The 11918-nt window shown below is 43.8% G+C and overlaps 1 protein-coding gene across 1 annotated transcript; it reads right to left on the bottom strand.

Annotated features, from left to right (window-relative positions):
- Positions 1-6391: 6391 nt before the first annotated feature.
- On the bottom strand, positions 6392-9716 carry MICA (MHC class I polypeptide-related sequence A). Its single transcript, XM_074189192.1, is given in 7 exon segments — positions 6392-6500; positions 6502-6666; positions 6975-7039; positions 7430-7733; positions 8569-8603; positions 9074-9205; positions 9576-9716. Coding segments are annotated over 7 exon segments (951 nt in total).
- Between the last annotated feature and the right edge of the window lie 2202 nt (positions 9717-11918).

The raw sequence follows: 11918 nt of genomic DNA, 5'->3' as shown, positions 1-11918 counted from the left end.
CCTTTATTATTCACCTCCTGTTTACTTAAAAAAATTTCTCAATGAAATTTGCCTTAATATATATACCTTTAATTTTCTTTCCATCCAGGTCTCACCTACCAATGTAAGCGATCGTAAGCTTGAGGAGAGATGTTGTGCTTTATTTCATCCGTGTAATTTCAGTGCCTAACTGAGTAGGATCTCATAAATGTTTGTTCAACATTTGCAGCTTCACCAAAGTTGAGCCCAATCTATTGTTGGTGATTTCATTGACCACCTGGATGGCATCTAAAAAATTGACCTTACAAATAATTTCAAAGCTCTGATTTTACAGATAAGAGAAACTGATACCCAAAAGGACACAATAAAGTTAGCATTACCAATTTTCCATCTATCACTGCCTCCAAGAAAAAGAAGTCTTCCAGGGTCACTCAACTTTATTTTCTCTCCTCTCAATTAGCATCCACACCATCCAAGAGATCAGAGTTCTCCACCCAAAATAAGATACCAAACAGTCCCACCCACCACTTCCAGGGAACAATACAGGAGAATGGGTGCTCAATCAGACTAACCAGATAAGACGGTTAAGCCTGAGGTCACAAAACGGGACCAGAGAAGGAGACCAGGGGAATAAAGAGGAGGTGTGGGAGGGGAAGATAGGAGCTAAATTAGGTACAAACTAAATAGGGGCTACAGAACATCCGAATCGACCTGGAAAGTGGGAGAAACTGCCAATCATAGGTTACACAGGCTTCAGGATACCTCCAGCAATGCAGCATTTAACCCTCCTTCCTCCTTTTACCTTCAGGCATCTTGGCCCAAGTTTCCAGCCCCTACCTTCTAGTCCCAATTACTCCAAAGACCCTTGGAATCTTATTCTATCCCGACTTCCCAGTGTAGTATTTTTCAAAACCCCCATGTCCACTCCCGAAGTCCTTTTGAAAGGCCAGAAGCCGGCGGGTTCCTTTCAGGCCTTTGGATGGCCGGTGTCGCCGACATCCTGCGGCGCAGCCCTGGCCCAGGGAGCCCCATTCCTAGCCCTTGGGTCTCCTCGGGGATCTCCGCCCTCCTACCTCTCCTCATCACCAGTCTCACCTCGTCTCCACTCTCCGCCGGCTCAGTCTTGGAGACTCGGGCAGCGGCGCGGGGCTCTGGGGAGCTGCCCTCGGAAGGGCTCTCAACCCCGGCTCCGGCGTCGCCGTCGGCGGCAACGATCTCCTGGGCAGGTGGAACCATCGCTCCCACGTTGGGCTGAGGCTCACAGTAGACACCCCCCTCCCCACATATCGTACAAATGGCACGGGGCCATTCCCCACCCGTCGGGCCCCGGTCCGGTTCCAGTCCCTCCGGGTGGGCCTTGGAAGCCCGGCCAATTCCACGTAGGCTCTGACCCTCCCGCCCCGCCACCACCTGGGGGTGGCGAGAAATATTCAGGAGCCAGGTGTCCGGCCATGCGGAAGCGGGGTCCCCCCGACCCGGGGATTTAAGGACTGAGAGCAAAAGTGGACAATCCTACCCCCTCCCTTCACAATCCCACCCAGTCCGGCCTTGACCTCTAGCCCCGCCCTTTCCCCCCGCCCCAGGTAGGGGGAGGGGGAGAAACTGAGGCAGGAGCCTAGACTGTGTCAAAGGTCACCTAGACAGCTTTGTAGCATTCCAATTCCTTCCTTCAGAACTGTATCTCGACTCCCCCCACCCTTTTTCCCCGCCCCATACAGTTGCTTCTCCAAAGATTGCACTCTGAGTCAGACTCTTAACAGCACCCCTCATTCAGGGATCCAGATATCGATTCGCCCCTCTAGCTCTCATGCACCCCAGATATCTTCTAGTGACTTAATGAATTAAATGCATATTTGCTTCCCTCGCCAAGGGGACTGTCCTCCCCCCAAAGCTCATCTCCCCTCAGTAGCCTAAGAGTCACTACGTTTCTCTCACTCTGCTTAAAGATAAAGTGTGGATCAGAGACCCTCAACTTAGTTTTCCTCAGATACCCAGGCAAATGCCACAGCCCAGTCTGCTCTACCCCCTCAGGGACCCAAATGTCTGACACCCCACCCCAGTTCCGCCTTCTTTACCTCTCTGGTCCAGATAACCCAGCCCCAGGCTTCGGGGAGGAGGGAAGGTGGAAAAGATCTCCGGAGTCAGGTTCAAAGGGGCAGGCTGGGAAGGGGGGGGGGAGACAATGGCTTTGGCTGGACAATTCTGATCCCCTGAGGCGGCAGCTCTAAACCCTAAACAAGTGCTCAACCCATCAATGAGCTCTGATGGCTCCCCTGGGGCCAGCTTCCTGCCCCCCCAGCTTCCACTACCCCCCAAACCCTGAATCTCCCTCCAGGACACAGACAGTAAAATCCAGCTCTCCTCCACTTCTCTGGTTTTTCTTCCCCCCCCCCCCCCCCCCCCCCCGTCCTCTCCAGGTCTGTTCTTTTTGTCCTTTCTCTTCACCTCTTCCATTTCAGAGAGTTCAGAATCCTTCTCCCTTTGCTTCCTAATCTTTTTCCACTAAGGAACATCTGTAGTTTTGGATAGGTCAGTTTAAGACTCTTCTACTCAGGGAACAAGCTGATTTGGGTTTGTTTATTTCCACTTCTCCGGGCGGGCCAGGTAATTAAGAAGTTCAAGAAGCAGGGATACAGGATACCTTAATTCTCCATAAGGATCTCTGGCTATGCATGCCAGATTCCTCTCATGAAATTTTATCCAAAGTGTTTGATGTGTTTTGGAGGTGTTAACTTTTTTGCTCAAAAGGAAAAATGAAATTTTAATAAAATAAATAATAACCCCTTTCCTTCCCAAAATATTTTACCAGATAGACTCCACACTTGGAATGTAATTCCTTTGGCACAAGCCTGGGCTGATTTCACAAGAAGAGTTCACACATTATTAAACCATTATGGGGTCATTTTACACTTTTGTGTGAATGAGATTGGGACCTAGAAGAAAAAAATTGGGGGGTGACACCACAGATCATCAAGTTGAGGACAACAAACCTCAAAATTCAAATTTTCAAGTAAACTATTATCTATCATCGACAAGATACTAAATTTGTTATTTTGCTGAGGAAAGACATGCCTCTTTTCCACTAAAACACTGCATTGTCAGGTTGGATCTTGGCTCTCCTATTTCTTTCTCCCTGGGTCTTGGAGAATCTATGAATCTCTGACACCTGTGTATTTGTGTCTCCCTTGCATCAGTCTTGGGTCTGCCTTCGGGAACTTCTCTTGTCTAGAGGGCATCAGGATCTCCTGACAGTGTCTTCATATTGTGTCTCTGCATTTGTTTATGATTACTTGTAAAGGTCTCTTATTTCACCTTTCATGGCTCATAAGCTCATGTATATCTCTGGATGTTGGCCCCCTGAGACCTTGGTTTGTAAACAGACAGGTCTCCTCAATATATGTATCCACATATCTAGCTGTCCTCTGATTACATATATATGCATATCTGGGTGTGCAACTCTATCCCAAAATCTTGTTTTAGTAAAGCATTAGTCACTCAACCTGAAGATGAAGATGTAACATGCCTCTGGAGGTTAGGAAGTTTGACTCATATTCTTCTCACTTTTTCCCCTCCTCTATAGGCCTAAGATGAATGAATGGAAGAAAGGGGTTAGTGGAAGAATCCTAGCAGAGGAAGGAGTTGGAGCCCCTCCCCGGTCATCCTCACCTCCCTTTCCCCCTCAGCCATCTAAATCTCTTTGTCATGCATCAGTCCTACAGTCTATAGATCTGTCTTCCAGGAGAGAAGGAAAGGGAAGGGAGGGGTCCCCTGTGGTGAGGAGATCAGGGCTCTGTCTAGGCCCTCACCTTTATAACAGAGAATATTCAACTACCTTTCCCCACAATAATTGGTTATCTAATTATGTTAGAATATTGTTAAGCCTTTTTATAGATGAAGAGCATGAGATGGAGATGAAAAGTTATGCCATGCCTTCTAGGCTAGCAGGCTAGGGTTCTTGGCCCTATACCTCATAAACTCACAGATGTATTATGTTAAAATCACTTTATGCATAGCTGCATTTGAGCCCCACAAAAAGCCTCCTACATAGTAAAAGCAAGTAGTAGTATTAGCCTCAGAATAGAGACAAGGAAACTGAAACATAGGTTAATTGGCTGACCCAGGTTAATAAGTCCGTAGGTAGTTGAGTCAGGACTAGAAGTTAGGTCTTCTGATTCCAAGTTCACCACATTTCACCATACCATGAGCTTCTCTGCTTAAATAAATATCCTGGGTCCATGATGGATAAATTTGCCTATCTGTCCCTACAATCCTGTTCTGCAATATCTTCAAGTCACCTCTCTCCCACAAATCCTTGAATTTTTTTAGATGACAATTAATGCCTTCTTAAATTATCACACAAAAGTATTTTGGAAAAGGTTATATAGATACCAGAATTCGGGGGAGAGCAAGATATTTATGAGTGCTCCACTGAGGTCTGTACACATTGAGATCTCAGAATAAGAACTATCTCCCCCTCCTCAAAAAAAGCTGTGGGGAAATCTTAAGGGAGGGCTTGGACAGCGACATAAATGAATGTTATGTGATCCAGATAGAAAAAAAAAAGGAAATCACCCAGGTCCCTGGATTGTTGGAGGGGTATGAAGAGAAAGTAACCCCAGGGATACAGTATTCTCATCACTTACTAAAGAGAAGTTCCAGATACTCCTTTTCCACAAATCATACTGAATTTGAGGTGGAACAGCATCCCATCAAATCTAGGATGCTATCCTTGGTAAGGGTTTCTGGATCTTTCAGGAGGTATTGGAACATGAGTCAGCCACTGTCTACTAGAGCCAGGATCCTCACTCTCTAACTGTTCTGGGATCCCCTAAAAGTTGAAAAGGCAAATCAAACTTGACCTCAGAAATTCTTCCTGCAAGGTTCTATTAAAGTGCAAAGTCAGAATATCCCAACACAAATGGGGCGGGGGGGGGGGTACAAATAAAATGAAAACTCACAAAGAGAAAACAGAGAGTAGTAGCTTTTTAAAGAGAGGAAATCCATTCCTCCATCAGCTTTGAATTCAGCCTCTCAGGCTGAATTTACTGGGTGACAAAGAATGGACAGGAACACACACACTAATTTGGGAAAGAATGCCTAGGCTGGTATTTTTGCCTTTTAATCCCACAGATGCCCTAGACAAAGCAGGTCAGTGTGGCGGAATGGAAGGAAACAAGTTGGGGTCACAACAAGACCAGCTGGGTCAAGGACGAGGGTGGGAAAACCTAACTCCATTGATCCTTAGTGTATCTGAAAAGTAGGAGAAATGATGAAACTGAAGTCAGTCATTATCCATTAGAAGGAACTCCTTAGAATATCCCCATGTCTGCCCATATCAGATTTATTCCTCTATGATTTACTCTTCCAACCTAGTAACACATATCCTTTAATACAAAATGCTCCCCTCCCTCATTCATCTTACCCTCAAAAAGAGGAATCAGCTCTCTAATTATTGTCTAGGAGTCAGGAAAGAAAAAAATTGATGAGAAGAAGCTAAGGAAATGCAATCAGAATCTTTCCTCTCACCCCACTCCTTTTCTATTTTCTCTCAAGAAGGACTTCCACATTAAAAAAAAAAGAACTAGAAGAAAATGAAGGAAGAGGAAAAGAATTAAAAAGAAGAATTAGAAGAACTGGAAGCTCAAATAAATAGTGTTACAATGTCCTAAAAAGTTTTTTTATATAAATTATTTCATTTACTAAAAGACAATAGAATGGAAGAGATATGCAACTAGGACTTGAGAGACTAGGATCATATCCTATGTTTGCCATATTTTGGGCAACAAGTCATTTTCTCTGAAGCTCTGCTTTAACCCCTTTATCTTCCCCTGCCTCTCACTCATCTAGCAGAGATAAATATTGTTCTCCTTTATCCACTTTATGGGAAGTAATTAAGAAGAAGGGAAAGATAAGTGGTAAATTAGGAAAGGACATAAAATGACTTGGAGCTTTAGGGCCATAGACTTTCTCATCCCAAAACCCAGATATCTCTTCTCTGGAAGACCTGGAAGGTCCACTCTTGGCTAACAATTTCTTCTATTCCCAACCAAGGACAACTGCTTCTTCCTAGAAAGGAGGGGATGTGCAGGGACAGTCTAAATAGAATCTTCAGGGAGGAAAAATAAGGGGAGAGGTGGCAGAAATCCAGGTCAAAGGCAGACTCTTTCCCACAATTATTCCCCTTAGTTCTTTTTCTTCTTTCTCTAGCTCCTTCAGATAAAGACACTCGTTTCCAAAAGGATCAGTACAGTGACTAAGCATCCCAAAAATGATCCTGACTGGAAGTTTAGACTGGTGTGATTCTGAAAGATAAGAGGGGTTTGACAGACAACTAATCCTTCTCCCAAGAGGACTGAGACCCTATGATCTCTCCTTTCTCCTATGGCTCCATCCCTGCTACTCATCCCAGGTCTTAGAGAAAGTTTCTATTTCTTCCCAAGTGTTTCCCAGAATAAGCATATCTGAGTTCTTCTTTAGACAGGACCTTAACATTCACATGGCTCTGATAGGTCCTATGCCCATTCCTGGAGCCCTTTGCTCATTGGTTTTCCATCCTGAAGCCATGTCAGGGTGATGTTTGGGATGTAGAAACTGAATGCTTGGCATCTTCGAATTGACTTCTTACTGAAGGCCCTAAGGAAAAGACTGTGGGGAGAAAGGCCAGAATCTATATCTCCTAGGATGAATCTTTTTGCAGCAAGAATTTAATAAATAATCCTTGAAAGGGGAAACCAGATTAAACATCAGATTTTTCTATCTCCTAAATCCTTTGCCCTCTGAGTCTACAGAACCCCAGTGTCCAAAGTGGGGTCTAGACCTCTAAATATACCCTTTTTCCTGCAGAATTAATGTCAACTATTACTTTGAACTAAACATTCCAGAGTCAAAAACTCCCGAATTCAGAAGCAAAGATGGGAGATTTAAGGAAAAGAGATATAACTTCTATTCTCCAAATCAGTTAGCTCCTAATCTAATGAAGGAGACACAGTATTTACCCATAGGAGGTCCCCATCAAAAATGATGGATAAGACTCAAAAACAAGAGGGGAAAACAAAGCATCCTACAAAAAAAAACACAATTACGTGGCCTTGAAGCTGAGACTTGGTAAGGATCTAGGGCAAGGGTGTCTGACCTTTTAGCTCTTCTGGGCCTCAGCAGGGCCAAATCCAGAATTCAATACCCATTCTTGAATACAATGCAACCCTCCCTCAGCAATGAACTGCAACAGCCAAATTGACTTGGGGGCCAGGCTAAAGAATGTGCCCCGAGGGACTGCTGCTACAGGTAGGACACACCTAAGTGATAGTAAGTAGTGCAAGTTTCCTTAAAAGCCAAGTTTCGACCCATAGGTTGGGGTTTGGAGGTGGGGGTTGAGACTGGGAGCTTCAGAAAGTGGACAAAAAACAATTGCTGTAGATTTTGAGACAGTCTTCCCTCTAATTGTTCATCAGATGGTCAAGGGACCCCATTTCCTAATACCTGTTTTCTGTGGTTCGAACACTTCAGCCTCAAGGTATTTCCTAAGAAGATGGAGGCAGGTCTGCATCCAGAAGTTTTGCTCTGGGTCTGCTCTCCTCTGGTAATCTTTCTAGTCTCTTTTTTTGTCTTTTCAGATTGAACATCTCTGTGTTCCAGGACATGAATTTCTGCCGATCATATCATACAGCCAAAAACCAAGGCTGCTCTGGTTTCCTTGGAACTCACACATAGCCATGGCCTGGAGAATGGGAGACCCTGGAACTCCAGACCCCAATCTGTTAAAACAATAAACATTTTAAGAAATCACCCCCATTCCCAATCAAATGATTATTTTTCCAGGATTCTCTTGGCTTAGCATTTTCTGGTTGGCCAAAAAGATAGGTGTTTCAAAGACACTGATTTATTTCACAGGATTGGAAAAAATTAAATAATTTTTATTAATGATACATCCCGGGGGTGGGGGCTTTCAGTAGTCTGAAAGTTCAAAAATTCAACCAGGTGACCTGACTAATAATAACATTGAGTTGTATTAATGGAAACATAGTGCTCAGACCAGGGAAAATGAAAGTGCTCTGTCCTGGTCAGACCACATTTGAGGAATTATGATCAGTTTGAGATCCTATATTGACTTAACTCTCTGGGTCTCAGTTTTCTTATCTGTAAAATTAAGGAGGGAATATGAACTAGACAAGCCTTAATGTCATGTGACAAGCAGAGGAGATCAAGCAGGGTGGTGATGGTATTAGAAATCATGCTGTAAGAGTCAGAAGGATGGTGGTTGTTTAGAACTAGGGAATGAGGAAAAGGAGTTAGATTTGTTTGCTTAACCAACAACATTCCCACCCAGTATGTGTGAAAATTACAAGGAGGGAAAATTCAGCTCAATGTAAGAAAAACTTATTAACAATCACTTAGGTGTGAAGCTCCCCAAGCAAGAAGTCTTTATTCAAGGTCAATATGTCTACTTTACTTGTCAGGGATGATATACACACACACACACACACACACACACACACACACACACATATACACACACATATATACACATATACATATACATATATACATATATATATATATGAAATTATTCATATGAATTGGGGTAAATACTGGCTGAAGTCCGACTCTAAAATTCTGAAGTTTCTCTGAAGAAAAGAATGACATTAAGTCCTGGCCCTTTGCTGACTGTATCTGTGTCCTCATATATTAACAGGCCTCAGGGTTCATAAGATTATTTAGAGCCAAAGATTACTGGGATTTTAGATCTAAAACTGCATGCCATGTAAATGAGGAAACTGAAGTACAGAGAATCCAAAGTCTACACAGCCAACGAATAACAGAGATAGAAATTTGAATTTAGTGCTGATACTAGAGCCTTTTTCATCCCCCCCACTGCAACACAAGGTTGAAGTGATCAAAGGGAAAAAAAAAACTGGTGAGACCCCAGCACGGACTACCACTGTAATCTTAGAGAAAGCTTCTGCTTCCACTGCTGGTTTTCAGGTTTCTAAGCAGTCTCTCCGCAGCCCCGGAGTTTAGCTCCTGGAACCAGAGGGATGGGGGTTCTGCTTTCTGATCCTCCTAGCGGCACCACAGGACCTGGCCATCCAAGTACCTTACTTAGCACGGTGAGAGAGATCTGTCCCTGGCTGGGCTGAGACACAGTGGTGAAGTCCTATCACAGATAGTGAGATGCTGAGTGAGAACCATGAGAATCCGAGCTGCCCTTACTGGAGGGGACTCGCCGCTGCAACCCAGAACAGGGAGAAAAGGGATCTTGAAGTGAAATTCCCTAAATCATAACTAATATGATATGTGATATTAAAATTGAGAGTAGGATAAATCTTGGTCCCAAATTTGTCCCATACTGCAGCAGTTCAGATTTGTAGTCAGAATACAATGAACTGTTTCTATGGGGAACTTTCTGGAGCTCATTTTACAACATTAAGGAAACAATGCACAGGCGGGGGCAGAAACAAAGGGGAAGAGGGGAAAAAGAGAGTCGAAGAGGGACACTAGAAGAGCCGAAGGTGGAGCCTTTGAAAAGGCCTGGAGCCATAGAGTCCCAATTCGGAACTGGGGGGATGGGGCTACGCAATCCCGGCAGACCCAGCCACCTCCAGCTCTCCCGCACACATCGCCGCACTGCGGAGTTGGCTCGGCCCGGGGCAGCGGCTGCAGGGGTAAACAGAACCACTGCCCAGGGAGATCTGTACGCCCACCTCTCCCAGGCTCCAGGGCTTAACAAAAGTCTGCATCCCGGAGCCTGAGAAACTCTCGGAAAAGGCTGCCCAGCTTGCTTAGAGCCTCCGGCATACTCTGTTTCCGCCTGCAGGAACCTCTCTTTGAATTACGGCTGCCGGCCCCGGGGCGGCACCCCTGCCCAACCTCACCTATTTCTTTTATACCCCACCTCCACCACCACCCCTCCTGCTCCTCGGAGATCTAGACTACCTCGCCACGAAGTCTTGCCCTTCAAAAGAGCTACAGTGTAGGGAAGGGAAGAGAAGATGCTGTACCTTCGCTGCGGTACCCGGAGGATTAAACTTTCTCTAGGAAAAGTTGCAATTTTTGCAGTTTTTACAATTAAATTGTGGGATCCGGGTAGCTTTTAAGGGAGCATTACTGCCTGATGTGCACGCCCATTTCATTTAATATCGTCGTGGGTCAGCCACACCTGGCCATTGTTTCCTGCAGCCTAATGCTGGGGTTGAGGTTTGCTCCAGAAGTGATTTCTTTATTTATTTAAGGACATGGGGTTAAGAGTGACTTGCCCTGGGGCGGCTAGGTGGCATAGTGGATAAAGCACCGGCCTTGGAGTCACTTGTACCTGGGTTCAAATCCGGTCTCAGACACTTAATAATTACCTAGCTGTGTGGCCTTGGGCAAGCCACTCAACCCCATTTGCCTTGCAAAATCCTTAAAAAAAAAGAGTGACTTGCCCAAGGTCACACAGCTAGGCAATTATTGAAGAGTCTGAGGTCTCATTTGAATTCAGATCCTCCCGACTCCAGGGCCGGTGCTCTCTATCCACTGCACCACCTAGCTGCCCCTATGTGATTTCTCGGGTGTAGGAAATGGTCTGGTGAGGACCTTAGAATAAGATTGGCGTGTCTATTGTTCAGAGATTTACTGGGCCAGAAATTTTCCTAAGAGAATTATTAAGAAATTAAGTGACAAACCCAGAGAAAGAAGAAATAAAAGGTCAACTTCTATATATCTTATCCTCTTTTGCCAAGAGATGGCTGATGATCTAAGGGATGTTTTAGCCCGAGTTACTGTACTATAGACTCTTCTAGGCCAGTGAGAGAAAGGTTGCCAGCTAAATTTTCCCTACTCCCATATATATGAATCCGAGGATAAAACAAGAAACATGAATTGTATGTCTTTTATTATTTATGTAACATGTCATATATGTCATATTATATTGTGTGTATATAAACATGTATTTCAAATTTGAACTTTCTGGAAGAAGCTGTTTCTTGACCCTGACACCCATTTTGGTCTTATCATTCCATCAATGGCTTAATTAACTCTTTGGAATAGAATATTCCAAAAGTTTTAGATATTCTGCATTCTTGCCAAACTAGACTATAGTCCATCCCCGTTCCATTATCTTACCCCCCCCCCACCCCCATTCATGCTGGAACACTGAAGCATTGCCCTAAAAGATCTGATAGAGAAAAGATCACATGGCAGCTATCATTTAGTGGGAAATCTATCAATGGCAGTAGCAAAGATGTAAGAGCATCTCATCTCAAACATCAGCATATAGCAATAGAACAAAGGGCTAAACAGAAAGAAAATCTCAGCCAGAAAGAACAGTATAAGATCATAATATTTATTGTGATTTATATTATTTATGATGGGGCAGCTGGTTAATGCTAGATAGAGTAAAGGACCTGGAGTCTATTTGGAAGATAATGAGGAAAATGTTTTTGTTTGCAAATCTGTTACTAGATAGATCTATGGGCTTTTTTTTCTCATGTGAGTAGAGCTTGATCAGATATCCAAGATGCCAAGGTTATTCACTGCATCTTGGACCATTGCTAGGCATTCTGACCTTTGTCTTGCCCCTGGACTTCAAAACTCTGAAAGAGAGTAAGGCTGACAATTTTGTGCAACTCTGCCTTACTTAAATCCAGTTCACTCAAAAGTCAAGTCATCACCTGATAGACACTGAACATTTGCAGGATAGTATGACCCAGGTTTATGGGTCATTTTTTATTATTACAGTTTTAGCCTTTTATTGAGTAAATTATAGGACTATTCTTCTACCTTTTCATTTAATAAATGTTTCATGTACCAATGAATTTATCATTTCAAAATTGAATTACCTTTTGGGCTAAGATATCACACTTAACTTATATTGAGTTTGCAGTACACCAAAACCCCTAGGCTTTTTTTCATACAAATATTGTCTAACCAATTTGACTTCATTTTGCACTTGTGAAATAGAT

The sequence above is a fragment of the Macrotis lagotis genome, chromosome 5 (assembly GCF_037893015.1).
Source record: "Macrotis lagotis isolate mMagLag1 chromosome 5, bilby.v1.9.chrom.fasta, whole genome shotgun sequence".
Classification (NCBI taxonomy): Eukaryota; Metazoa; Chordata; class Mammalia; order Peramelemorphia; family Peramelidae; genus Macrotis; species Macrotis lagotis.
Note: the sequence above shows the minus strand (reverse complement) of the source record. Positions and strands in the feature narration are given on the sequence as shown.